The following is a 27,704-nucleotide window of genomic DNA, read 5'->3' on the forward strand; positions in this document are numbered from 1 at the left end:
GTAGATGAGGGAGTAGCAGACGCTTCTTCTTCTCTCTTTTTCTTCCTCACTCAGTAGTCCAACATCCACGGATGTGGAATCTCTTCAATTCCCGTTTTCCCACTATCCCTTTGACCTGATCCATTTTACTTAATACGTTGACGTGCGGCATTTCAAGTAGGATCATCGCGGACATCGCACTCAAAGTGCCCGGAAAGAATTTTGCCCTATCGACCACGAACGTGCTTTCCATCAAGTATGTGGCGCAGAGCGAGATATTTAGTGGGCCAGCACGGGAAAGATACTGTACCAGTGAAGGCAGCAGGGGAACATGGGTATACAATTCTATTTGGCCCGGCATGTCAAATATAATCAAATATTCCTCGCTGAGCGGATCCAATGCCTCGTTGAGAAAATCGAGGTTCTGAAGCAGGAATTCGAAACAGTACATTAGGCCCGCCATTAGGGCCCAGACCCAGCTCTTCCATCACATCTTCAAGTGTTATCAATTCACGAATGTCCAGGTCTGGCTCGTAGGAAAAAGTCTCGGCGGCGGGGTCAAGGTTTACGTAGATAGCAGCTGGCGCCGTGTATTCTGGAAGGTGTTGTATTTAGAGCGGTGCAGAAGGTGGGTTTTGCCAGCCCCCCGCCGGGGCCCCATAACTAGGAACGCGCGATTTCGACATCTCGCGGGAGAATTGGAGGGATTCCGAGAGCCCGGTGGTACAGAGTCAAGGAACGGGAATTAGTCGCGGTTGCGCGCAGCGTAAAAGACAATCGGTGGGGCGGGACTCGTGAGGAATGGAGCTTGTGACAGTAGCACCCACTTCAGATGGCTCATGTTCGAATCCTCTCTCAGTCAGCGCATTCCAGATTGTGTTGTGTTGATTCGCGTCTACACTCCCAGCAGCTACTGCGTTTCTCGAACAATGGATTGACTATTCTGCCGCACGACACCGCCCTGTCTTGGCGCCAATGTCGCAATCTGGCGCGAGGAATGCAAACAGGGCAAACAGCGGTCGGACGCCGAACCACCAAGCCAGATTTTCCCCCACCAACCAACCACCGAAGCCGCTTTCAGCCCACCGGAAAGGATTGCTTCTGCGCTGAGAAACCCAGCCCTCCGATCCTCCCACTCAATCCATCTCCCCTCCCTTTTCTTCTCTTCCCTTCCCATCGACTCTCTCATCCTCACACTCTTCACCTCCTGCCTTTTTCTTCCGTTCTGTCAATTACCTGTCTCCTGTAATATCTATTTTCATAGTTTCTGTTTATATTTTCGACACAATGGGCTCCATTGCAAACGGTGTTCAGAGGCGAGAGGGGACTTTCCTCTTCACTTCCGAGTCTGTGGGAGAAGGCCACCCAGACAAGATTGCGTGCGTATCTCTTCATATCAATTCGAACATACTCTTGCTATCGTATCTAACAGTTGGCGCAGTGACCAGGTATCCGATGCTGTTCTTGACGCCTGTCTTGCTGTCGACCCTCTGTCAAAGGTAAATTTGCCCCTCTTCCAATAGCTGAGCTGTAGGTTCGGAGCCTAACACGAAGATGACAGGTTGCCTGCGAGACTGCAACTAAAACCGGTAAGACTCGATCAACATTAGATTCCTCCGTACTGTAATTAGATTAACTCATCCATTCTATAGGTATGATCATGGTTTTCGGCGAAATCACCACTAAGGCCAACCTTGACTACCAGCGGATTATCCGAAACGCTATCAAGGATATTGGCTACGATGACTCCGCAAAGGGTTTCGACTACAAGACCTGCAACGTCCTCGTTGCCATTGAGGAGCAGTCTCCTGACATCGCTCAGGGTCTTCACTACGAGCAGGCTTTAGAGAACTTGGGTGCCGGCGACCAGGGTATCATGTTTGGTTACGCCACTGATGAGACACCCGAATTGTTGCCATTGACCATTTTGCTTGCCCACAAACTCAATCGCGCCATGAAAGAGGCCAGATTAGACGGCAGCCTTCCATGGCTCCGCCCCGATACGAAAACTCAGGTTACCATTGAGTATGCTCATGACAACGGTGCCGTGAAACCTCTTCGCGTTGATACCGTGGTGGTCAGCGCCCAACACAGTGAAGCTATTACGACTGAAGAACTTAGAAAAGAAATTTTGAACAAGATTATCAAGAAGGTTATCCCCAGCAATCTCCTGGACGACCGAACCATTTATCACATCCAGCCATCCGGTTTGTTCATCATCGGTGGTCCTCAGGGCGATGCCGGTTTGACTGGCCGCAAGATCATCGTCGATACTTATGGCGGCTGGGGTGCTCACGGTGGTGGTGCTTTCTCTGGAAAAGATTACTCCAAAGTCGACCGCTCTGCTGCTTATGTTGCCCGATGGATCGCCAAATCTCTTGTCAACGCCGGTCTTGCCCGCCGTGCTCTCGTCCAGCTCTCATATGCCATCGGCGTCGCTGAACCACTCTCCATCTTCGTTGAAACCTACGGCACTTCCACCAAATCGTCCGACGAGTTAGTTAAGATTATTAGAGACAACTTCGACCTCAGACCTGGTGTCATTGTTCAAGAACTCGATTTGGCCAAGCCTATCTATTATCAGACCGCAAAGAACGGCCATTTCACAAACCAAAACTTCGCTTGGGAGAAACCAAAGACTCTCAAAATTTAAGCGCTATGTCCCCCCAGCGCCTTTGTACGAATTGAATGAATTTGCTTTGTTTTCAACAACTCAAAGCACGGCTATAGATGGATGATTTTTCTTCCCGCTTTCGCTTTCTTTTTTATTATCTCTCAGTGCAGGAGGCCAGTGACTGGGCGGCTTTTGCAACGAATTCAACATGTGATACCAATTTCGTTTTCTGGTTGGCGGCGTTCTGGACGGCGCGGCAAAAAGTTTCAACAAAACTTATTTGAATTTCGGTGCATAGAAAATGCAACGCATTAATTTATCAAGCTCTTTAGGAGTCGGGATTCAGCAGATCATGGGGTAGATCCAACTCGATTGGAGTGCTACAAATGGTGAAGTGGGCGTGGAAAAATCAGGATACTATTTATGCTTTACACATATAACTTCACTGCATGCTATTGCACCTGTGTAGTTATCTATCGAGTGCGAAGAAAATAAAACTGTTCAACACTCCACCACTTCCCACATGCTCCGTCGTTCTTCATTTTCGAGAAAAATAGCGAGGTCCAAGCCAAGCAAACGGATCACGTGCTCTGTATTACCTAACTTGAAACTTACCAGTCACGTAAATACGATGTGCGCGCTCCAACCGATGACGCGTGAACCGCATGAGGTCGATTAATTGATCTTCGAAATTCTGCAGAGCGTTGCATGCTCAATTCAGTTTGATAACTGATTTCCTGTGGCAATAGATAGACCAGTGGTATACATTATCTCTCATCTGTCTTCTTTCTTAAATTGCATTTCTAATTCCGTTCTTAATGAATGGCATCCCATCGAAGCGTCGCGGTGCTTGAACCTGCAACTTCAGCGTCTTTGAATGTCCAATATACCTCCCCAGCTTCGCCATTGAAAAGGAGGAAAATATCCCACGGAGACCGCGATGACAGCTTATTTCCACCTACCATCACTATCCATGTGTGTGTCGTGCGCGTCTCTAAGCATGTGTCGCTACGCCAATTCACTAATACTTAATCTAATAGCCCCATGGTCCGTCCGCAGACAGGCCGCAGACTCTCGCCCCGATCGCTTTGCTCCCACGTTCGAAGCTTCCGTTGTCATGGCTCGACCCGTTTCCGGGCTCTTCACAATCCATTCAATCGGGTAAACTCTTTATATCTAACATTTTCGCTCTCGAAACTGCACTACGAAATAAAAATGAAGGCGTCGTATTAGCGGCTCGCCTCGCTGGAAATTTTTCGAACTCCTCGGGTTCGGTAGATGATACTAGCTGCCGGGAGGAATTATATGTTATTGAAAGAGTAAAATCATGCTTATACGCAGTATATGCCTTGGCACAATGCATTCAAGAGGGGGACTTGGTGGTTGCATCCAAAGGCTGGAAACCTAAAGCAGAGGCGAACTACTCGTTCTTGGAACCAAAGACCGGAAAAGAGGATTGGTTTGAGAGAGCCCAAATTCCCGGTGCTTTCGAACACGAAGATCCCATGAATTCTGTCACCGGCAATTTGCAGCTGGTTTTTGGGCAAGCCACCGAAGACACAAGCATTAATGGGCCGTCTCATTGTACGCCGGCAGAAGCTGCGGCAATCGAATTGGCATCATTGTACGAAGCGGCTGACCAGGGAGTCGGAAGCCCAGCCGCAATTTCTAGTACCCGAGAAAACTGAAGGTATGTCACTCGCAACGATTCATGTCAAACGGTATTAATTATGCTATGACAGTAGAGAAAGCGGCCAGTTCAAGGGGATCTTTTGGGATAGCTTTGAAAACTCAATACCTCGAGACCCTTTATACCTCCAAGTAAAGTTCTAGCTGAAGTCAAGCTTGTATTCAACCTACTTATGATCTTTAGGACCTTCGTGCCTACTTTCGCTAAAGACCACTTGCTCGTGCTCGTGCAGCCTTTCAGCCCAAAGATGCTACCACAATGCGCCTTTCAGACCTCTATTATTTCTACCGAGAATGCATCGTTCCCGTAAAGAGGATAGACACTAAGTATCGTGACTCTATCCCACAAATTATACGAAATCTTCCTTTAGACATGTGTCAAGGTAATATGTTACATCCTTCATCAAACGGCAGAAGACGCAAAAGTAAAAAGAGAAAGTTGGGAAGAGATGGTTTATATCCAAACGAAGAGGAACTGATCGCAAAATGGTGGAAGCATAGAAGCGTAACGGAGTCTGCTTTAGACCAGTCTTTCGGCGATGGGGAATTGAAACGACTCATAGCAGATCTGCGTTTCCGCGAAACGCAGCTTCAAATACTTTTGATTCTTGAAACGATATCTTTGGAGAGCTCGACCGGTACAATGGAAGGAAATTCAAATTCAGAGCCACAAGATTCAAAACCAAAGAAGACTTCGCACAAAAAACCAGAGGACTTGAGTGTTCTTCTTGAATTGCTAGTGGACAGGCTATGTATATGGCATACGGTGGGCACCGATGATGCTATGCCGCTCGATGCTGTCAACAAGCAAGACAAGAGTCAACCAGGTAAAGTGGAAAATGATAAACTTCGCGATTTTTGCACGGAGGTTATTATTCCCTTCTACGCCTCCCGAGTCCCAGAGCAGTGCAAATCGCTTAGCCGCAAATTAGGCGGCCCGGTATCTACGTCACCTAAACGTCCCGCGATATCCCGCAGGAAGTGCTCGACAGAAACGGCCGACGGCACGGTCAATCGCCCCATTCAAAAGCCTCGTCGGACATTGCAACGCGTGCTGACTGACGAGAAAATGGCCGCAGCTCGCGTTGTTCCCTCCTTGACACGCAGCAAAACCGACACGTGTGCACGAGAACTTAAAAGAGAATCCAGTGAATCCGCTTCCCTATCGTTGATATCAAGCGGACGGGGCGCGATCCAAAAACCTAAGCGCCGAGATAATCGGGAAGTTGATCTCGATGCCGTTGCGAAACAACATGAAATGAAGCTCAAAAAGATGGCTTCGCTGCTTGAACAGAAACAAGAGCTCGATGCCGCCATCAACGCTTTAAGAAAACCTAACAGGGAGCTGGTATCCCGAGATTGGGTTGATTCTGCGGCGAAAAGAGCTTCAACCGGGAGCTTAAGGAAGCAAAAGGACCCTATCAGGAACCCGTTTGGTGAAAAGGTGCAGGTAATGGCGACACCAAGAGGTGCTAGAAAGAAGGATCTGGGAATGGTCAGAGTGCCTTCTCTATCAAAAAAATGGGAAAGGTTGAAGCAAGAGACAGCTTCATCTCCATCATTAGAGACCGATGAACAAACCGTTCCCTCTTCTGTGCCACGCCATTCTTTTGAATTAGGGCGCAATACGTCTACAGCCATTCCTAAGTTTGTTCAAGAAACTCCCTCGAAACCTATCTTGCAAGCACCCGGGCTCGTCCAACCTGATTTCCTGAATACTGGTGAAAACTCTTCCAAAGCTCACAAAATATTTCGACAATCCCAGCATAGCTTGCCTGTGGCCAACATTACCACTCCCACTAAACCTCGGGGAAGCGGGAGCACCGATGAGGTTTCAGCTTGTTATGTAGCACATGGCATTCGGAACGGGAACCCGTTTGCTACCCCTTGTGGTATCAAGGAGACCCCGCCTCAATCTCTCCTACGTCGTTTCAATACATCACAAAGCTCTATAAGTGCGTCGGCTTCGCCATTGAAACCCGCAGACCCGGTGATATTCAGCACACCGGCGAAGCGAACTGAGCTGGTAGTTAGCCAAAGTACATCTAACAAATTTCAAGGGACTATTGGGCTGCGGCATGGCCAATCAGAATCTATATACAACCAACTTGGATGGGATGGTGACGACGACGATGACGATGATGACAATGATGAGCTAGCATTGCCATGGAGTAACGGGGTAAATGAATATTAACTCTATCATGTATGTCTTCGCTTTGGTAATATGTTGCATTGTTTTGGGTTTCTCGTCTTTCTTTGGGCTCCATCATTTTCTTTTTAAAAAGATATACCCACTTATAAATGCGGTTGCAAATCCCGTTCTAGAGCCTAGAGATGGTCCTAGAACTAAAATAGCACTGAAGGGGAGCATGAAAACAAACCGAGGAGCACATAGGTTTGTTAAAAATGTGTGAAATCCCCCTTGCCAGAATGCCCTCAAATTCCGCTGAAATATAAATCGAACTCGACGACCTGCAGTGGTATCTAATGCCAATATGCGAAACTGGACTCAGGCCCTAGTAGCAAGGATGCTGTTCTCTGTATGTATTTATGTATGTACTAGACGAAGTGCATCCATGAACTTCTGATGCTACAAAATAAAAGAACTTAATCACCGCCTAGAAGATTCTCTCTGAGATCACAATAGCGCCTCAAATGCAACATCGTTAAGCACTTACCACTACTCATCGACCCGATCGACAGTCCTGCCCAGCTGCCTAAACGTTCCGAAGTGGAAGTTCGCGTGTTTGGGCTGTGGCCAACGGAAATATGCAAGGTCGAAAAGTTGTCAAACCCTACTTGCAGACTTTTGAATTGGGCTCCGGAATATGCCAATTCTCTTCATAGAGCAACCATTCAGACATCAATAGGTCTCAAAAAATATGCTTGACCATACTGCTTTTATGATAGAGCCCCAATCTTCCTTGGATTGGTATGGCAAAGATGATTGAGCTCTGCTAGCCCAGCGAAAGTCCCGGTGCAGTTTGTATCTAAAAAATTAGCCTTTGCCGTAAAGAGTTGTGATTCGTAACTTTATCACATCGGGGCTTTCAAATACATTGACAAGAATCAATTATTGAATTGCCAGGCCAACTACTCTCTTTGAAAGGATTGCCTTTCTCCTCAAAGTGTCTAACCTTAACGGCTTTTCCAGCAATTCCTTCTCACATTCATCTGGTGGGTCTTGAATATGCATTTCATGGATATCTTGCTTCCTGTGGTAAAAAGCTCAGAGCACTTTTTAATGACCAGCCCTTCAGCGCATACGACCTACAACAAGCTTTCCTGTTGACAACCGATGCGCCCCAGAATTCGTGATATAAGCAATCAGCTATCCCTATCTCCAGACGCACTAGCTACATCCTCCTGCTGAATGGCTTCAATATTAGCTAAAGGCTCGAGAATGCGCCCTTTCATCCATGGCCAATAGACATTTTCTCCCCAGGACTTGATCTCATCGATAACCATGAAAAGTCGGAAAACACCCTCAAAGGTCAACGTGTCACCCATAATAATGGGACCATACATTGTCTAAATTTGGTCAATAGTGTCAGCGCCATTAGAAACAGTGATCGGTACAAGACAAGGAATCTTACCACAGTCCCATCTTCTGCTTTGGCTGTTATCAGGAGGTTCCAAATGTGACCAGTTACACTAATCCCAATGAAGGGTAATAGTATGTCTCCTTGCTCCGGTTCCTTTGAGATCTGTTCTGCTTCCTCCTTCAACTGTCTGACCTTTTCAAGCCCAGCTGCCATCCATGTCACCAATTGGACACTCGAAGGCAAGTAAGCGCCGTCAGGTGTTTTAACCTCAACCGCCACAAAGTGTGGGGTAGACCCGACCCGGGGATCTAGGGTTTGAGATAGTGACAAATCTCTTTGACTTTTTAGAGCAGCGGAAGTCAGAGGGCCAACGTCTCCATGTTTCGATGAGAATGAAATAAGATAATCCACCTTTTTGAAGGGAATTAAATGGTCAACTTTAGGCATCAAATCAGATGGAGCGATCGAAATGTTGTGGCTGGAAGGTAGCTTTTATTAGTAATTGAAGTCTGCGCGAACGATTGTTGACCAACAGGGGACTCACACCGGGACAACACTAAGGAAGCTGGGCACAGTTTCATCCGTAGAAATAAACCTCTTTAAGATTTCTGAGGCACTGATTGACCATGTATCTTCATCTCCAAGGTCCTGAAAAGCTTCGTCTGCCAAACGATAAGCTGTGTTTATGGCCCGAAAAAGCTCTTGACCTTGGGCTGTAGGGACAGCTTGCTCGCCACGATCTAGTTCAGATACCGCGGCTTCCATGGGATATCTTTGTTGAAAAAGGTTTCTAATAGTAAGTCGGTGGATTAGCATTCAGAACCAGAAAGTAGGATAGAAGAAGGAACTTGCCTGAGCCCTAGAGGCATTGGCTTTGTCCTGCGTTGGAGGAATCTTTGGAACAGTTTCGATATCATGGCCGGCTTATTCTCCGAGCGAAAAGAGACGCACTTTACGCTTGATTGCGCATATTTAAGCATCAAAAGCTGTCTTCTCGAAGATTTTGCTGAAGTCGCGAAGGTTGAGTAACTAGTTCTGGTATATAAAATCAGCTCTTGCATGGCGCTTCCCGTTTTGATTTGTCGTCTTACCCTGCAACTTCATCGGGGAACTCTGTCTCTTCATTTGTTCTTCTCCGTTTTGTTCCACGAGTTGGTGCAGTTGGAAGCAGAGCCTTAGAGAGAGGTTTCCCTTGTCGAGCTGTTCTGGATTGCTGTTCAGTATAGATTACTCGAGGACGAGGGCGCAAATTATGCCTGTTGTTGGATTCCATGTTTGATTGTGTGGAAAGGTTCGGTTGCTGCTGCTTGTGAAATTGACGGAGACGTGAGCTAGATTTGATTCTCTTTTTCTCTAAACATGATGCGAAGTGTTGGTGCGGGGTATCTGTTGTGTTATCGAGACTTTCGAGCCAGCCTTGTATATATTCTGGTTTTGAAATCCGTTCCATTTTTGGCATAGAAGCTGATGCCAGCCACAACCCAGCAAGATAGGCAAGTCCACCCCTTTAGATTTTCTTCGTTTTCACCTGCTTTTCTACTTCCTCTTCTTCATTTGATTTCTCTTTGCCTAGCTACTAAGAGTAGCTATCAAGTGTAAGGATCTGAACCGGGTCTGCGGGATGTTTTGACGATATTGATATGCAAGCAGTATGCAACGTCTTTTGGCTAACATGCGAGAGGCAAGATGTATGAGAGCGCATTCCCCAAAGTCCAGTTATAATACGTCCGCTCCCTTTTCAATCAATTTGTTGAATCAAGCATATAAAACAGCTGCGTTTCCGCAAACCTGGAGCTGAGAGGAAGCGAGTCTTATGACGTATCCCGTCTTTTCGGTTCCGTTGGGAGTTTAAAGAGCTTCCATAGAGTTAGTGTTTAACATTGATTATCTATTCCTTCTAACAGCTTTGAGGTGCAACATATACTTGCTATTAACTGACCAAGTAGTAGGTGCATGGCTGCTCATCATTTGGCATGGGTGCATGTTTGATACTCAAAAACAGTCTGACTCCACCCGCACCTCAGCTTCAACTTGGTAACTACCACGAGCTAGTTAGTTAATTAGTCCATAGTAGAATGGCGGTTAATGAACAACACCATTGAAAGCAAGTCAATTCCATGAGATCCTTTTTCACCAATTGAATCAGAACAGCTGATGATGGATGGATGGAGGTCATGATTCCCTAATTTGGTTTGGCTTGCTATTAAGTTAACTAGTTAGTTAACTAGCCAACGGCACGTTAGATAACTACTAGTTAATCAACGAGTGAGCCTTGACCTGACAGTCGAGTGGACTTTGGATGCTCAAAAAGCCTTTGATTGTCGCTAAATGGAGGGTGTGCAGGTTGCTGGGGCCAATCCATTCCTATCTTGCCAACTTACGATGCGTTTCTCCTGCAACCATTGATTTCGTTCGTGATACGTGAAGCAACGGGAGGGAATCTTTCGTGCTACAGGCTATGGCGCAGATATGCGCTGAGGCGCCCATGTATGTAGTCCGGAGCGGAGTGGACACGGTTTCTGTGTCTCACAGAGAGGAAAACTGTTGAGAAAAATAAAAATTAAGGTGGCACCGTGTGTCGGAAACGGCAAAGGGTGCTTCTTGGTGTTACAATCTCATACACCAGAATCTAGGACCCTGTGCTCCGTGAGGCAAGGGGCTCTCAACCGCAACCACTAGCTACCAGACGCGCATGGGTTTGGCTGCGGAAGCTTCTCCAAGCCGCCGAATCCTATTCAGCCCCCTTCCGGTTGGGACTACTTCGTACTGAGCGGAGAATTTGATGAAGAGCTCAAAAGACGGATCATCCGTCCGTCCTAACTTATCCCCAGTTGATTATCAAGAGCAGTGCATCCTTTTGCTCTACCGCCTGCTTTTAGGTTGAATTCGTTTGTGCTCTTTCTTTTTTCTTTTGGGACCCAGCAGGGAACAGGTATTATACCCAGAGCAGTTCGGTTCCACGGCACAGGGAAACAACCCATGCAAAGAAGCGACACCCAAAGAGAAAAATTCGGCAGACTATTCGACCGCGATGTCCCGGCGCTAAAAGGTGGCCACTGTCAATAAACCTCCGATTCGATCAATTTCCAGAAATGCCCGTGCAGCGACTAAGTTCCTTTTCATGCTCCCGTTATTGATTCAACCTATGATAGTTTAGAGCCGAGTTAGACCCCGACCTTCAGATCAGGTGTTTGCATCTGTGTGTTTAGCACCTAATGGGCTTGAGCTGGGATTCATGTGGAAAGCGGCTCCAAACAAAATCTCGGAGGCGGCGGAGGACAGCCTTGCACTGGCCCTCGTTCCACCATGACAAGCGGTTTTGGAAAGATGATGCACAAGGCCTCTAGGGAGCAAACAATATTCCAACATAGTGTTATAATCTTGGTTGTTATACGACAAGGTATCCTTCGCTATCCGGTCATATGTCGCAAAACATCAGCTGGCTAAGCATGTGCCTAGAACCTCACTGCGTAACTGCGCTTCTATTGCCGAGCCCTTGCCTCTGGTTTACGGCCAGGAGCTTGTTTGATGACGACCCTACGGTCGTATTCCCTTTGCTCCCCATTAATACCCAGAAGTTCAGTGCAAAGGGAGGTATACCCGAGGACAAAGGCGAGTTACATTCGCGTTTATGTAGCAGTGCATGCTGTCTACCCAAACAATCCAGGTTCGGGTCTGAGGGGAGGGTCTTCAGTTGACGATCCTCACATTCCTGCATGCTACACTTATCATTTAGTCAGGTGATGCAGCGCTCGTCTTTCTCCCCCTTCTCCCTTTCTTTCCTTTTTCTTCTTCTAGTTTGTTTCAACATGATCCTTGTGGGAGTCCTCTAGGTGATTGACGCAACGAATCGAAGACTACGGTCAATCAAAGAACCGCTGCATGTGCCACTTTCGGGCTTCTCTCAGCCTGACCAAGGAAGCAAAAGGGCTCCGCATCCGGAAAATCTTTTTTATGACATGAAGCATCAAGAAACGCGAGTCAATGACACACGAAGGATGAAGGACAGGACTCGAGGCCCGCAAAGCAGCTCGTCCAGTCAAAAGCTCGGCTTTCTCGGATACCACTGATTAAACAATAAATTCATGGTCCTTGCCACCGATTGGCAAGAACGGGGGAGTCATGGGATCAAAAACACTGCACAAATTGAAAAGAGGCAAACGCCCTAGACCAACTTCCTTGAGCCGATGGAAAAAAGAGCGGAATCTGGATCGAGCCGTAGATCTCCCAAATTATGGATTACCATGAAGGTAGGATTGTTTGGTATGATACTCCGCCATCCTTTTCGGTTCCAAAGGAAGGAACCTAACCAAGTCGGATAAACTCGCGGGTTACCTGGGAAGATGATCAAGCATTCCAGAAAGCAAAACCGCAGTTAACCCCAATGCTGGTCATACTGTCGATCTCGTCTGTGGCCTTTGAGCTTGAGAATGACTGGAAACGCGTGTTTTCCGCTGCCGGTGGGCATCGCGCTTTGCAGCTACTAGGCACATTTTGTTTTTCGTCCCGGCTTGTTTTAGTGGACCATCGACTGTGGAGCCGGTGTGTACGTCTATACATATCGATGGCGGAGTAGGCTCGGTTGTTTAGTTGGGCGCTAATCACAGCCTTGCAAGCGGCTCCCTCACGACATGGTGAAAAGTGGACACGCCGGGATGTGCCTCCGGGCTGGTTATTGGGAAGAAGAAAAAGACGAGAAGGATACGAGGTGAGATGTAAATCATCACCCTGTTCCTTAGAATTCAAAAGTTACACGAAGTAAAGAGTGCTTTCTCTTGTTTTCACATGCGACTCTACCCAGGCAGCGCTGGCCAGTAATGACGCGGAGACGGGATCTGCACGGGGACATTTGCGGGTTCGATGTATCGACAGGGTCATGATTCAAAACATCCGGCTCGGGGATTGGAGCTGCGTCCAAGGCTATGTAGCGAAAAAAGCGCCGGACGTTGGCCATGAGTCTTTAGGTTATCATCATTAGAACCATGAGAATGGCGGAGTTGGACAGAGAAGTCAAAATCGAGCACATGAGCTGCATACGTACTCCACTTTTGGCTCAAGGCAGATAGGGCGGATGCGAGATGTCATTCACAAGGGTGCGGGGCCCCTGTTACTGTTGCTTTTTTTCAGGCTAGATGTGGTCTGGAGTTTTGCGAGGCACGGGGGAGAGAAGGAAAAGAGAGGATAATGGCGAAAGACGATCCTGTTGCCTTGGAGGTTTGGGAGAAGGTGGAAATGTTCGCATTGGTGGCGACACAGGATGTCGAGACTATGAGTGTCTGGATGTCTATATGGACGTATGTAAGGACATACATACATAGCCTACCCCGCTTTGCTGAAGAATCGTCTTCGCCGGGCCTAACGAAGCAAGCAGTTGCATATGACGAACAAGAGTGTACAGTTACCACATTCAGGTCCAGCGTAACCAGAAAGAGAGGTCGATGGGACGTGGGAAATAAGGGAGACTAGATATTGGATGGGCGGATGATCAACCATGCTTCCTTCATCAGAAGATCTGTCACTAATTATACTCATTCGAGCTCCGGACTCCGAAGGAAAGCCATTATTTGGGATGATGATGGACTGCGATCCTGGCGATGATTTGCAGCGGGATCCCAGCGGGTGCACGGATCGCCGAGCCACGGGTCATGGGTTTTTCCGTTGCCAAATTTGGAAATCTGAGCTGGGAGACCCATCATGGGCAGGACCGGGTGTTTGCCAGCATATTGACGCTGAGCCAAGAACGGTCGATCACGTCAGCCTGCACCCCCAGCATCCAATCACCGGGCCCAGATATGCCAAGCCTAGCTGAGTCATCGAATGCCATGGCGGCTAGATTCCAAAGTGGCTTAGCGCAAGGAGTTCACGAGTCCGGGCGCAGACGGAGCACATGACCTGCCTCTTGTCTTTTCCCCTCACTTGCTGTTTTGGGCGGCCTTGCTCTCGCTCTCTTGCAATCACAGAGTGTGTGCGCTTTTTATCTCTCTCTCTCTCTCTGACAATATCAGCTTCATTCATCGCGGTTGTGCAGAACCACCGACCCCGTCCATGCACACACACTGAAACCAAAAGCAAATATGCCTGCTGAACCCTGCATCTGCTGTCACCACACCTCATAGTTCAACTACCCACACACCCACCTCCAGACAAGCTCTGTTCCCAACACGCACTCCCCGCAGCCTAAACCCCTCTTATTAAGCAGCTTGCTCCGAGATTCTGTGTTAATCATTATTATTCCCGCTGCCATCTTATCTGAACTCTTGTCTTTCGGGTTGAACCAGCCTGCATTCGCCCTCTGATTTGGTTCCCCAGATCGACCCTCAACTTCCGGGCCTTGCCGTGTTGCTTCCCATATCCCTACCCTCCGTTCTTTTTTGAGTTTGCTGGTCATCGCGTCCGTCTTGATTCCCGCCGGCCTTTTTCCAGAGGGCAGTGCGCGCGGCTCTTTCCGCCACCAACAGACAGGCCCTCGACTGCACGCAAAAAACACCAGGGAGAAAAAAGAAACGAAAAGCAAGGGCTCCACTCCCGAGTCGACAAGGGCAGAAAATTCGCGAATGTTACTGCATCATCGTCATCATCATTATTGTCTATCAATCATCACCGTCATCTCTTCAACCTCTGTGCATTTCTCGCCACTGTTCTCGCTGCTCTTCTTCCGCGAAACGAGACGCGACTCGGTCCCTCGTTCTTTGCCATGAGTCGATAGCGCTGCCACGTTTCAACTCGCAAATCCGACGCTGGGGATCGAATCCTTCCCTAGCCCAACTCCATCGAAATATCAAAAAGTACTCCGTGCTCTGTGCTGATCAAGGGTTAGTTCACCAGCTCTTTCTGCGTGTCTCGCGTCATGTTTCTCTTTTTGTTTTGGGCTTTGTCATCTCTTGCGAAACATCCGACTCAGCTCTTCGGGCTTTTCCTCCGAAGGCTCCTACGGATCTCTGTCCCCTCTCTCTGTCCCTCCTCCACCCCCATCGAGATCTTCAGACGTTGTGTTTATTCCGTTGTTTCTAGCACCATAAGCTACTACTTCTAGCAGCGATCCAACTTCATCCCAGCACATCTTGATCTTGTCTCTCAGTCCTCTCCGCTTTGGACAGCGTGGCGTGTTTCCATCGCGCATCGTCTTGTTTGATCAGCAAGCGCGCCGTTTTATTGATTCCATCGCCTCAGACCCTGGGCTTTTCCCTCCACTCTGTTCATTCGTTGCTGCTTCAAACCCCACACCCTCCCCGCCAGCGCGCAAACCTTTTTCTTTTTCTCCCAGACCCTTTTGTTCGTGCTTTCTGGACCCCGCTCCCCCCTCCCTCTCCGTCCTCGCAGCGGGATCTGGACCTTGGGTACGGGTACCTTTTTTCTAACAACTCCTAGCATCTTGAGTTTGGGCGGACTATTTTGATCCACTGTCATCACCCCTCGGCGCCATGTACACTACTTCCACCTCCGTGCAAGGGTCCCTAAATGGCCTAGGTAGCGACCTTGTCGATGGCTCTGGCACCATCAACCCCGCCGCCCTCAACAACCCAGGTGTGTTTTGATAACTCATTACTACTACTACTGAAATTGCGCCTGAACCCTTATCGTTGCCTACCCTTTGTCTTTCTTTTTAAGAAAAGAATTAATAATCGTGTATTCACTTTTTCCCTCTTCTTTCGTCAAAATTTTCTCCTATGGTGCTAACTTCATCGCATCCAGCCACTCTCCACTCATCACCATTGAGCGCCCCTGTTGCTCCTTCGACGACCAACGACGTCCCGACAACCGATAATTCCCACGTTAGCGGCCTCACCCTCACACGAGGCATCAAACGCGGCCGTTCAGTTGACCAGAACGACGAACACGCTGAGGGTGATGGTGTTGAGGATGGTACGTCGGCTACATGTAGTACCCTTTCTCTTTGCTCCCTTCACATTTTCACTCGCGGTCCGGAGGAACTATTTTGCGTTGGCTTTATTTTTATGCATCATTTGGAATAGCCTTGATCAACTAATGATGAATTTTGACTCTACAGATGAACAAGTTCGTCGCAAACGAGGAAGACCACCAAAGCATCCACGTCCATCTGGAACAACCCCAACGTCGAGCCCTCTCGCCTCACAGAAACAAACGAGGCCATCACTACCACAACAACCTCAGACCCCACAACTCTCCACGCAACGACTCCCGCACATGGCTAACACCCCAGCTTCACAATCATCCCCTCCACCCCGAACGACACCTACAAAACCGGTCATCAAAGCCTTGCCCACTGTCCGAGATCATACCACCGACCAATTAAGCCCGGAAGGAGATGAATATATACCCAAAGAATATGATACAAACGGTGAGAAGAAAGTGGATGCGCTTGGATATCTTCAAAACGGGCGTACCTATAAGTGCCGCACCTTCCGTGTCCATAACAGGGGGCAAAAGCTTTTCATGTTAGCTACAGAATGTGCTCGGGTTCTTGGGTACCGCGACTCGTACCTTCTCTTCAATAAAAACCGATCGCTATATAAAATTATCGCCAGCCAGGAGGAAAAGGATGATCTAATCACTCAAGACATTCTCCCGTATTCTTATCGCTCCCGTCAAATTGCGATTGTTACCGCAAAATCCATGTTTCGCCAATTCGGCAGCAGAGTTGTAGTGAATGGTCGACGGGTACGTGACGATTATTGGGAAAGTAAAGCCCGAAAACAAGGCTTTACCGAAGAGGACTTGGCAGGAGAGAAGCGTCCTGGAGGGGCCAAAGCTAGAGAAGCAGCTGAAGCAGCGAACGCTGGGGCGCTTCCAGCTCTTGGTCACGGCGATGTGATTTATAGCAACGCCCCCCCTCCGGATGGGTTGGTGCAGGCCCCTGGGTTACCACCCGGCCTGACAACGAGCCTAGCACCCCTTCCAATGATTAGCCCTGTTCCTTCGGATGACCCGCGGATGAGAGAGTATAGCAGCATGCCGCGGCCACGACAAGAGATGGCGGGACAGCCCTACCAGAATCGCATCCAATCTAGTGCCACCCCTGAGTTAATAAACCAGGCTTCGCACACAACAGAATTCAGTAAGGTTTTGAATCAGCAACGAGGATTTCGGGGGAGAGGACTGGAGGATAGCTGGTTCAAATCGCGAGATCTACCAACTTCTGACCAAAACTTACCCCCGTTATCCGGCCAAATCGAACCGAATTTAACCACGTCCCAGACGCTCCAGTCTCCGCAGTTGACTTCTTCGGGAATACTATCATCTACCCCGATTCCACAGCAGCCACAGCATGTCCTTACACCACAACCCTCTTTCACACAATCCTCGATAAACCATTCTATGCGTGGAATATCGCAAAGCATAAGACCCGACCAGTTACATCACCGCGCCACTAATAATACTCTTTCTTCAGTGGGCACGAGCCAAGCTCCGTTATATACATATCAACCACAGCAAATGTGGGGACAGCCACCCCCTCAGCCCATAGGGACGCCTCAGTTCAATCCTCAACTGCATTCACAGCAATCACCGTCTCCTCATTTGCCACCGCATCAATCGCCGCGACACCTAAGCCGCCCTAGCCCGTCTCCTCAGTTGCATTCCCAGGCGCAGACCCATGGCCAGCAGAACCTTGTTGCTGCTGGCTATCCGAGCAATACAGGAACGTTATACCCGTCAATGGCTGCTCCAAGGGGATCCTATTCGTCAGCGGCTACTGTAGGACAGCCTTACATTTCAAGCCAAAGCCCACAGCCAAATATAGGTCTGGGAATGGCCACCAATGCAACGCTTCCCGGTTGGCCGTCCACGGCGGGAGGTTCTTTACAACCCGGTCAATCTCAAGCAGGTGCCTCGCAAACCGGATGGCCGAGTACATTTTGAACATGGGGGTTCCATACTTTGATTCGCGAGATTATGTTTATACGCACACAGCATGGGTGTTGGGTTTGCATATGTACAGATTTTTGGGTGGTGATATCCCTAATTCTTCGGTTATTCTCCCTTTGCCCTTCAGTAGCCTAATTTCCCTACCACTCTACCTGATTCCTTGTCTTCTTGATTTGTTTTAAAACCTATTTGGTCTCCCGTCTTCACCTCTATTGTGCATTTCAGGACCCTAACTAAATTGATGCTATACACGTGGATTTTTATTATTCCCTTTTCCTTCTCAAACACTTTGATTTTTGGCTTTTCATTTGTATTATGCTTGCGCTTCCCTTTTCTGGTGTGTCTGTGATTTGGCTCCTTTTCTTGTATAGGAATTCGATTTAGGCTATTGTCAATACTTTTGACTTCTTCTTATCCACGTATCTCAACTGCCTTGCCCCCAAAATACGACCTTTGTTCCTAATTATCTTCTTACCCTGGAAGGATTGATACCCCATTTCTTGTGGCTTGTGCTTCACTGATTTATTCACCGCAGATAGTAATAACAGAGGTAACACAACTCATTCCTATGAAAGAGGATTTTGGGGATTTTGTTCTGCTTGCTTGAGGGCTAGTTCAGATTTGATTGACAGAGACTAGTTTTATACAAGTGCTTTCTTGGCCTTTTACATATTATATCTAGCACTTTAATCACTTGTAGCTTCCTTTACCGTACCAAATGTCGAGCAGAGAAACGGAACAAATTCGAAGCTTGTACGGAGCTACTTGTATTATAATTACCATGAGAATTATTTCATATCCTATCCATCACAGAAGAAACACAAGAGGGAGGGGGGGATTATTAGATGGGAAGATGTGAGAAAATGATAGCCTTTTGTAAACTCATTATGTTCCTGCTCTTAAAACACCGTCTGAGGACGGTCTCGCACATCGAACAGGCATGTCAGGATTAGGTAACACTAAAAGGAAATTCGACCAATAATGTAGAGTTCAGGATATATAGAATGAAACAGCGAGGTGGTAGCAGGAAGCGTCCTGAGAAGGAATCCTGGAGGTTGAGATTGAAACAAGAGTAATAAATAGGGAATGACTGGGGCAGCTATTAATTCCGGCCGACGACAAAACAAATCAAAGAGGGAGAGGTAAAAGCCTGATAGGGCGAAAACAAAAAGAGTTAGATATTAATAGTTAATATTGTATAATGATGGGGTAATAGCTTGCAAGATTAACCAGAAAACAAAATTCCAACCGAGTCCCATTCACACGTGGTCATATACATTCCGCAAGGGGAGGCTCTTAGTTGAGGGAAAAAAAGCCGTTTGATAGCAGCCAGAGGCCCTCTGGCAGGGAGAAAAATATGTATGCACCCCCAACATAAACTTAAGAAAAGTTGGAATCAAGCAGAAACCCTAAAAAAGGCTGCATGCCAATAATAATGTTCATTTCACAGGCCCCGAATCAAAAATCAATTGGGGACTGATTTGTGAACGTGAAGCTCTCTGGTTTCTCAGAAGGCAGGTGTTGTGTGGCCCTGGTTTTCCTGCTGATTGAAAATATCCTTGATCAATAATTCAGCATTGGGCTTCTGTGCAAGCGACGAAGACGTCGGTTGCGACGGAGATGACGGAAAACTGGTTGACAAATCTTCCCCATTAGCGATGTGTAGGCCATAAAAGTGGCTTTGGTGGGCAACAGGAGAGATATAGGTCGGTTTGGGCATGTGAATTTCTGGCATCGATATATTTCCTGGGACCAAAGCTGGTTCGGTCCATAAATTATTCTGCATGAGATCATGCGATATTGGAAGCGAATAATTCTCATAAACCGTCGAGACTGTAGATGCAGATAGGGATGGGGCCAAGGATTGGTAATGGAGTTGCGATAAGACATTGGGCGGCTGCGGGGTTCTTGGGGGTGACTGATTTTCTATATAATGCTGCACTGGGAATGGACGGTGACACCGCATTTCGTCGGTCGGTGAGAGGCAGTATTGTACATCGTTTGGAGTTGGGGGAAGTAGGTACTGGAGGCCCTCTGGCGTTAGTGGAGTGGGCGGTGCCATGCTTGTGGCAACCAACGGAGGCACCATGAAGTCCGCACCGGGATAAGATGTCCCAGTAATGTCCAGTGAAGCTGCCATTCCAAGAGGCGAACGGAGCGGAGCCGAAACTTTACGAACTCCCGCATATCGCGGGCTTAAGTTGGAGCCAAGGCTCTGGGAGGATTTGGCGTGTCGTAATGAGTGAGATACTCCCCATGAGGGTGTTCTCGCGGTTGGGGACATAGAGGACGGCCCAATCAAAGCGCGATTTGGGCCACCAATTCCGATGGCAGCGGGACGAGGCCGTTTTCGACGTGCTGCAAGATCCAGCTTCTTATCACGGCGATGCGGAAAGACGCTGGTATTTGACGGAGAGATCTTGGGGCCGTGCGATTCTTCCTCTGAGGACTTCTCGGTGATAGAAACGCTTTCAAGATGGTTTCCAGGACCCGAATGATCTATATGGTCCGGTGGGCAAGTATCCTGCCGACTGACTGCTAAACCCGAAACCCCAAAGGTGGGGATTTCTGACGCTGGGTACGACTCCATGAACGACCCGCCATTAGGATACAGCGAATCCTTTGGCAACTCAGAAGGTAGCTCGCACGTATTGTATGACACGCGAAATAATGGCTTTCCCACATGGCTTGACTCTTGGGACCATCCTGTAGTCGAGCTGAAGTCATCGCATTGCGGTGAGCTAGACGATTGGCTAGCATCCATGTTTCCTGTGCTGGAAGCATTACTGGAATGAATAACATCCCACGTTGAAGGCGTCGAAATGGGTAAATCAGTGGCTAAGCTACTTGTATACTGCTCTGACGCCACACTGTCTTCTCGTGCTAAACAGCCATAATCGCCGTTAGCCTTTTTTGTTGTATTTGTTTTTTCGCTTTGGCCATGTGAGTCGCAGCTCTGACCTGAAACACTCGTGTCTTCCTGGTACGTAGGATGAGACCGTGTCGATGAACCGCTGCGTGACTCCGAATCAGAATTGCAATCGTTTTGGGTCGACAACTGGGATTTGGTAGGCAAGGGGGTAAGGTTGTCCACAGTCTGGTTTCCTTCGGTCCGAGAAAGGGTTTCTTTTCCATCTGATGTTGAAGACTCTCCAACCTTTGGCATTTCGGAATCTTTCATTGCTTGCATCCTTTTAAATTCCTCTTGACGCTTTTGTTGTTTTTCCTTCGCTCTCCGGTTCTGGAACCAATTCTGTAAAACAAGACAGGTCAGTTCTCTGCTATTTCCCGATCTTCACCGTGGTACGTACTGCAACTCGCGGTAGAGTCAGATTTGTTTGTACAGCTAGCTGACGTTTGATATTGCTAGTAGGTTTCGGCTGAGCCTGAAATTGCGCCTCCAGAGTCTCGACTTGTTCTTTGGTTAAGCGAGGTCGTGATAGATTTTCGACGTACTCGTCGTAGTCTTCAAAGGGTCCCGAGTGGGCGTAGAAACCGGGAAACGCGGAAATTTCGGCGGGATGGTAGGAGGCAAAGTAAGGATCAGTTGGCTGGTTACACTGGGAGAACGAAAACGGGACGCTGTAGCCGATCGGCGGATGGTCAAGAAGGCCAACATTGTGTTCGCCATAAGCGAAGGGGTTGTTCATATAATCCATTCCGAATATCTTTTCAGGAACAACCCAAATTGCAACTTCTGCTGTGATTACAACTGGGGAAGCCTGTCAATATTCTAACACATCACTGCGACATCAATTGACAAAGTATAATAGTCCTATGGAGTATATGAAAGAGTAAAAATAGGTCTGAAATCTGGAGGGAAAAATTATTTCTGACAACACAGTTAGCATGGACGAGGCCGAAACGAGTGGCTGCGGTGAAGGCAAATGTCAAATGAATGGAAACGGAAGTCAGATTAAAGAGTGTCAAAAGCGAAAAGAGCGTGGAAACCAATAATGACTGACAGGAACAACGAGGAAAGAAAGAGGGTGGTGGTGCGTGTATAGCCGGTGAGGTCGTGAAGTGTCGAAGGGAGTGGAGGTTTGGTGCGAGGAGAGCGATGACAAGGAGGAACAGCCAAGAGTTGACACTCGGGTTGAATTGCTGGTAACTTTCCGTTAAGCTTGGCCTTTGCTCGGGGGGTCCGGGGTGGGTGTTGTGCATGCCTGGGGGGGCCCCCTTTCGGGGCTTGTCGGGGAGGCGACCAGCAGCAGAGCGTCAACTTTCAGGTGCGTGACCGCCCAGGGCCTCCGGGCACGACAGGGGTCCCAGGGGTCCCGGTGCTGATTGGCTGGTTCCTGAGCCGGCAGGCGGCAACTGGCTCCAGCAATACGACCCGAAGCGGGAAGGTCGGCCGTGACGAGTCAAAGTCACTGACGCAGCACTGCAGCTGGTCCCTTTCTGCTTGCGATCCAGGTCATCATCTCACTTGTCTTCCCACCGCCAAACAGACCACCTGTCACTTCAGCAAGCCACCCCAGCTTCAATCCCTGTTCCGCGACAGAAGCAAATCCTCGTACGGAGAACACTCGTCTGACAACCAATTTCGACTCGCCAGTTGTGTTTCCCCCTGACAGATTTTCTGCGAAAAGATTTGCACAATGGAGGGCAGAGTTGTTCGCGACCTTTCTCGTGTATTTACCCTTGAGTGACAGGTCGAAGGGCGGTAACGAGCCGGTGGCCATCTTCCGTCGCTATCTAATAGGGTCAAGGGACAAAGGTATTTGCGATGGGTTGTACAACGCTGTTGATGCATGATATGCATTATAAGATTTCGTGCGTGGAAGCTTGAGAAAGGCAGAACTGCCGCCCACGCGTACTTTTGGTACGTACAGCTACTAACCACATATCCCAACCGAATTTTTGGGTATTCCGAGCTTTTGCTTTGAAATTTTGATTTTGATTTTTCCGAGACCTGCGGTGCGGAATTCTCTATTATTTACTATCTAGTCATCCAGCGGAGCAAGAAAGGGTTTCCAAATCGTCGTTTCACTAGCAAATGGCGTTGTTCAGCTCGCAAAAAACCAAATGGTTTATCCGGATTAAAACAGACCGACAATCCCCTTGAAGCTATTGCAAACAGTTCTGTATCTCCACTTGCACCTGGCCGTTGCTCTTTATTAACTTGAAACTCCGAAGATCCCGGATGATCCAGTCAGCTCCCGCCTCTTGTAATTGGGCGAGATCGTGCGTTGTGGCAAGCGCTAGCACTTTGAAGCCCGCCGCCTTGCCTGCCTTGATACCCGACGGGGCATCTTCAATGACAAGCATTGATGCACCTTTGTCAAACCCAAGCTGCGAACGCCCAAGCTGGTAGCACTGAGGGTCTGGCTTGCCAACCTCAACGTCTTCCGCAACCACGATGTGCTTTGGGTTCGCCAGCTTCAGTACATTCAACCAGCCATCTACCAGCGCCCGTGTGCCGGACGTAACCACTGCCCAAGGCGCTCCGGCGCCCTCGAGTTCTTGCAAAATGTTTCTCGCGCCCGGGATTTCAACAGCATCGCTTCCGTATTCTATTGGGATCCGGCCCTCAACAAAACTAACGTCTAAGCAGTGCAAATCAGGCGAATTAGTCGAGACCAGAAGAATAAGGGGTTACTGAAGCATAGAACACACATTCCCAGTTGGCCTTTTCGGGAGCGAGAATTTTGAGGACGTCAATGCTTCTACGTCCGTGCGATGTTGCAAGGATCACTGCTGGATCTATGCCAATTTCAAGGCCTATTCTATTACCAGATTTAGAGAACCATCTTTACATGTTCAAGCGACAAGTTATACTGACTTTTGCCAATGTTTCACAATTGCTATGTGGAAGGGATACCATCAGCGAAAACCCTGAGCCTAGAGAGCTTTTGAAACCAACCTGCTGTGGAGTCTACTATTGTGCCATCAAAGTCAAAGAGCAGGCCGTCAAAGGCATGGACTTGTGAAGGTCCAGAGAATTCTCCTACTGATCCCATCTTGCCCGGAGGTTCAATATAAAATGTGCCTTAGTTATCAGAGATTCAGCTGAGATTGTAAACCTGGAGATTCTCCGGATATGCGTATGTTTAACTTTTAGTTGATACGTCCCATTCAGCCTTATACCCACAAACCTGGGATGAAATTTCTTTTCTTGAGACGTGAACTGAGGAAGACGCCCGCAACGAAGATGCTTATATAAGCTAACTAACCAGCACTTAGTAAACTCAGACCTCGGGCTTCAGGCCAGCCTAGCCATATGTAGCATAGCTTCACTGGAGGCGCGTCTGTTTTTGCATGAGTTGAACTAAAGGCGTCTTGGCGGTGATAAAAAAGTGTGTCGAGACAAACGGCCGAAGTTATGTTGTAACTGGCCGACTCGATATCTTGTAAAAATGGTGAAGCTTGGTAAGTACAATAGCCCAGCCGGCTTATTGTCATCCTTTGTAGAGCTTTTGGCACTAACCGCCTTATCTATCTCCCAGGCAAAACTTCTAAGAGGACTCCAGTCCGCTTGCGTCACAAGATCGAGAAGGCGAGCGCAGCTAAACAGAGAAAGCAACGGAAGCTAGCGAAGAAGGTAGGCATATTCTAACAAATCTTGGGTGGATATTGGTGTTAATCGTTTCCCAGAATCCCGAATGGCGGTCAAAGCTGAAGAAAGATCCTGGCATTCCAAACCTATTTCCTTACAAGGACAGATTCTCCATGAAATCGAAGAATGAAAAGGCTAAAGGAAGAAGAAACCCAGCGATTACGTGAGAGCGCGGCAAAGAAATCGAGCCGCTGGGACTGAGATTCTCCCGGATGCTGAACTAGTTGAGGATGAACAAATAAGTCAAGATGACGATTTATTGGACGAGGATATGGCAGATGACGCCGACGAGTCTAACCCTATGGCTGCTTTGTTAGCATCTGCAAAGGCCAGAGCGGTAGAATACGCCCAGCAAAACGGCAACGAAGGGTTGGACGACGAGGATATGGATGGTATGGATGAAGATGATCAGATTGCCAATGGCGATAACAGCGTCGCGTTAGGACCCTCTTCGGGGCCACGTTCGAAGGAGACCTCGAGGCGAGCGTTTGATAAAATGTTTAAACAGGTTATCGAAGCCGCGGACGTTGTCTTGTACGTTCTAGATGCGCGGGACCCTGAAGGCACCAGATCCAAGGAGGTTGAGCGGGAGATAATGGCAATGGACGGCGGGTCGAAGCGGCTAATTCTGGTTTTGAACAAAATCGACCTAGTTCCTTCGCCCGTTCTAAAGGGCTGGCTATTGCATCTTCGAAGATACTTCCCAACGCTTCCATTGAAGGCGGCAACAAATGCGGCCAATGCTCAGGGCTTTGATCACAAACAGTTGACGGCGAAAGCGACGTCTGAAACTCTTTTTCAAGGCGCTCAAATCTTATGCACACAACAAGCAGTTGAAGCGCTCTATATCAGTTGGAGTCATTGGCTATCCGGACGTCGGAAAATCATCCGTCATCAACGCTTTGACCTCGAGGCTCAACAGGGGCATTTCATCTGCATGTCCCGTTGGAGCTGAAAGCTGGCGTTACCACCAATCTCCGCGAAGTCAAAATTGACAGTAAATTAAAATTAATCGATTCTCCTGGAATTGTATTCCCGAACTCCGATACATCCAAATCTTCCAAAAGAATCAACGAGGAAGCGCGCCTGATCCTTCTCAATGCGATACCCCCCAAACAAATTTCTGACCCCGTTCCTGCCGTTACGCTTCTTCTTAAGCGATTGTCTACATCTGAAGGTCGCCTTTCCAAAATGCTTGAGTTCTACGGCATTCCACCCCTCTTCCCGCTCAATGGCGAGAAGACCAACGATTTCCTGATTCAGGTTGCTAAGAAAAGAGGAAGACTGGGTAAAGGCGGTGTTCCCAATATCGGCAGTGCCGCCATGACTGTCATCTCCGATTGGAGAGATGGCCGCATTCAAGGTTGGGTGGAAGCGCCTATTCTTCAGGTTGGCGGAACGGAGAACGTCCAAGTGGGCTCTACTGGTGTTGGACCGGACACAAAGCAAGTCGTGGCCGAGTGGTCAAAGGAGTTCAAACTGGATGGCCTATGGGGGGACAAGGAAATTCCTCATGATGAGATGGAATGATATGCACGCACAGCTCTTTGACAGTCCGGATTTTTTTTTTTCCCTCCGAGATGGATTAGGTGTCAAAGGCGTAGTTCAAAATGGGGGCTAGGATAATTTATATGGTGCGATGAAATTGATCTCATCGCCCGTTGCGAGAAATATGATCTAAAGGCTATACTCATGTAGAGGGCATTAGCTAGCCAGCCACATTTAGAAACTGATAGTTACCCGGAGCAGTTCCTACTGAAGGTGTTGGATAGCGACCCCAGGGAAACTACAGATACTGCAGTTGCATTCCAGGTACCAGCAGGCCTATCACTAGACAATACTGAATGTTTGAACAACTGGCTGGAAGTCAAAAGGAGCAGGATTGTGTGTACTGCACGATGGAATCCTGTAAAAGATCATGAAACTGTTCCATAATTAACTAACTAGTTAATAAAATCACAAGAAAAGACTCGAGAAGATTAGCCCTGGAAGTTGAGATTTCCTTCACCATTTATTAGTTACAGATAACTACTCCTTGTGAACTAGTTAACCAACCAATCATTCCCTTGAAAGTTCACCTGTTCATGTGAATGCCCTCAACTCAAAAGAGCAACTCTTCAACTTTTGGTGGCTGTTGTGTGTTCACTGACATCAAAAATTCTCAGAGCTTAACCTTGGTCCACATTGGGGACGCGTGCAACATCTGCCTTGGGGCGAAATACACCTCCTGAACAAGATAGCAGGGTCAATTCCCCGTGATATAGAGATCTTTGTGCATTGGCTGAAAACTATTTTGATTTGTCGTTGAAAAAGTATGGCGGCCCGGAAGTCAACTGATAATATAGAGCGCGACACCGCCAGTCCAGAGGTTGATGAGAGTCAATTGAAAAGCGGAAAGGAGCCTGTGGAATCAGGTGTGAATGTCGAAGTATGTCTCTAATCGGTGGTTTTCAATCTGCCTGTCGTCTTAGAGCCTGTGCCATTCAAACCACGCTGTCGGAGACCGAAATTGTTCAAAGTTAGCCTGAGGCACATTTATGTCCATATTGCTAACATCAACCTTTCAAATGGCGCATCTGACAGGATTTTCTCCTCCCACGGACCCTGACACAGAGATTGGCTAAAGGGGTTCTACCTCCCAATACATCTATTCAGAGAGATGCCCTGTTGGCAATTACAAAGGCGGCTACAGTCTTCGTGTCGTACCTCTCATCCCAGTGAGTAGCAGCTATTTTCGAGCCGAGTCTTCTCGCTGATATAACGCCCTTTCAGCGCCAACGAGGAAACGGAGAAGAAAACGATAACGCCACAAGATGTTCTTTCTGCGCTGAAGGAAATTGAGTTTGATTCATTTTGTCCCCGACTGGAGCGAGAATTGGCGGTATATACAGAAGCCGCGATTCGTAAACGACGGAGTCAAACCGAGAAAAAAAGTCGTGGAAAACCGCCAGACCAAGATAAACCCCGTGCAAACGAAGGCGAAGAAGGGCCCATCCCCAAGCGGATCAAGAGGGATGACGAGAAGCACATTCTGGAGAAGGAAATGGGTGAAGTTCCAGCGACTATAGAAGATGACACTGAGGGAAGCCGTGGGAAAGATTCGCATACCGAGGAGGTGGGACAGCGGACGGAGACCGAAGGGCATGAGAGCATGGATGACGAGGATGACGAGGATGCTGAGGATGCTGAAGATGATGAGTATGATGAGGATGATGGGGAGGATGATGATGGTAATGAGAGCACGGATGTTGAAGGGAGTCAGGATGAGGGGACTGGGAACGGCGGATTCGCGACTGGGGCCGAAGAGCTTTCTGAAGAGACCGATTCAACTGGGGCGGCAAAGTATCCAGATCTAGATTCTGATCTGGCCAGTGGGAGTGATTGAGATTGATATCTAGGAACTTTTAGTGGCAACACCAAACGTGTAGTTTGAGTGCCCTGTGCTAGTTATATCCCTACAACCAAAGGCGCC

At 48.2% G+C, this 27,704-nt stretch overlaps 9 protein-coding genes across 9 annotated transcripts; 6 read left to right on the forward strand and 3 right to left on the reverse strand.

Moving 5' to 3' along the window:
* Positions 1-1,266: 1,266 nt before the first annotated feature.
* Positions 1,267-2,632, forward strand: UREG_03398 (methionine adenosyltransferase; the record flags this gene model as incomplete). Its single annotated transcript, XM_002543835.1, has 4 exons — positions 1,267-1,358; positions 1,421-1,478; positions 1,541-1,568; positions 1,632-2,632. 4 exons carry the CDS (start codon positions 1,267-1,269, stop codon positions 2,630-2,632), a joined length of 1,179 nt encoding a protein of 392 aa, XP_002543881.1.
* A 783-nt stretch (positions 2,633-3,415) lies between these two features.
* On the forward strand, positions 3,416-6,476 carry UREG_03399 (uncharacterized protein; the record flags this gene model as incomplete). Its single annotated transcript, XM_002543836.1, is given in 4 exon segments — positions 3,416-3,568; positions 3,634-4,217; positions 4,237-4,283; positions 4,516-6,476. The coding sequence occupies 4 exon segments, from the start codon at positions 3,416-3,418 to the stop codon at positions 6,474-6,476; spliced, it is 2,745 nt and encodes a 914-aa protein (XP_002543882.1).
* A 1,133-nt stretch (positions 6,477-7,609) lies between these two features.
* On the reverse strand, positions 7,610-9,277 carry UREG_03400 (uncharacterized protein; the record flags this gene model as incomplete). The annotated part of the gene is made up of 5 exons (XM_002543837.1): positions 7,610-7,813; positions 7,879-8,305; positions 8,372-8,617; positions 8,779-8,856; positions 8,919-9,277. The coding sequence occupies 5 exons, from the start codon at positions 9,275-9,277 to the stop codon at positions 7,610-7,612; spliced, it is 1,314 nt and encodes a 437-aa protein (XP_002543883.1).
* Positions 9,278-13,011: 3,734 nt separating this feature from the next.
* Positions 13,012-13,718, forward strand: UREG_03401 (uncharacterized protein; the record flags this gene model as incomplete). Its single annotated transcript, XM_002543838.1, has 2 exons — positions 13,012-13,121; positions 13,433-13,718. The coding sequence occupies 2 exons, from the start codon at positions 13,012-13,014 to the stop codon at positions 13,716-13,718; spliced, it is 396 nt and encodes a 131-aa protein (XP_002543884.1).
* A 1,530-nt stretch (positions 13,719-15,248) lies between these two features.
* UREG_03402 (uncharacterized protein) lies at positions 15,249-17,667 on the forward strand (the record flags this gene model as incomplete). The annotated part of the gene is made up of 3 exons (XM_002543839.1): positions 15,249-15,351; positions 15,520-15,690; positions 15,836-17,667. The coding sequence occupies 3 exons, from the start codon at positions 15,249-15,251 to the stop codon at positions 17,665-17,667; spliced, it is 2,106 nt and encodes a 701-aa protein (XP_002543885.1).
* A 1,513-nt stretch (positions 17,668-19,180) lies between these two features.
* On the reverse strand, positions 19,181-21,332 carry UREG_03403 (uncharacterized protein; the record flags this gene model as incomplete). The annotated part of the gene is made up of 2 exons (XM_002543840.1): positions 19,181-20,926; positions 20,985-21,332. The coding sequence occupies 2 exons, from the start codon at positions 21,330-21,332 to the stop codon at positions 19,181-19,183; spliced, it is 2,094 nt and encodes a 697-aa protein (XP_002543886.1).
* Positions 21,333-22,043: 711 nt separating this feature from the next.
* Positions 22,044-22,358, reverse strand: UREG_03404 (uncharacterized protein; the record flags this gene model as incomplete). The annotated part of the gene is made up of 1 exon (XM_002543841.1): positions 22,044-22,358. One exon carries the CDS (start codon positions 22,356-22,358, stop codon positions 22,044-22,046), a length of 315 nt encoding a protein of 104 aa, XP_002543887.1.
* A 1,674-nt stretch (positions 22,359-24,032) lies between these two features.
* On the forward strand, positions 24,033-25,762 carry UREG_03405 (nuclear GTP-binding protein NUG1; the record flags this gene model as incomplete). The annotated part of the gene is made up of 4 exons (XM_002543842.1): positions 24,033-24,045; positions 24,123-24,217; positions 24,378-25,089; positions 25,155-25,762. 4 exons carry the CDS (start codon positions 24,033-24,035, stop codon positions 25,760-25,762), a joined length of 1,428 nt encoding a protein of 475 aa, XP_002543888.1.
* Positions 25,763-26,546: 784 nt separating this feature from the next.
* Positions 26,547-27,617, forward strand: UREG_03406 (uncharacterized protein; the record flags this gene model as incomplete). The annotated part of the gene is made up of 3 exons (XM_002543843.1): positions 26,547-26,660; positions 26,846-26,949; positions 27,005-27,617. The coding sequence occupies 3 exons, from the start codon at positions 26,547-26,549 to the stop codon at positions 27,615-27,617; spliced, it is 831 nt and encodes a 276-aa protein (XP_002543889.1).
* Positions 27,618-27,704: the final 87 nt, after the last annotated feature.

This window comes from Uncinocarpus reesii, genomic scaffold (assembly GCF_000003515.1).
Source record: "Uncinocarpus reesii 1704 scaffold_2 genomic scaffold, whole genome shotgun sequence".
Lineage (NCBI taxonomy): Eukaryota > Fungi > Ascomycota > Eurotiomycetes > Onygenales > Onygenaceae > Uncinocarpus > Uncinocarpus reesii.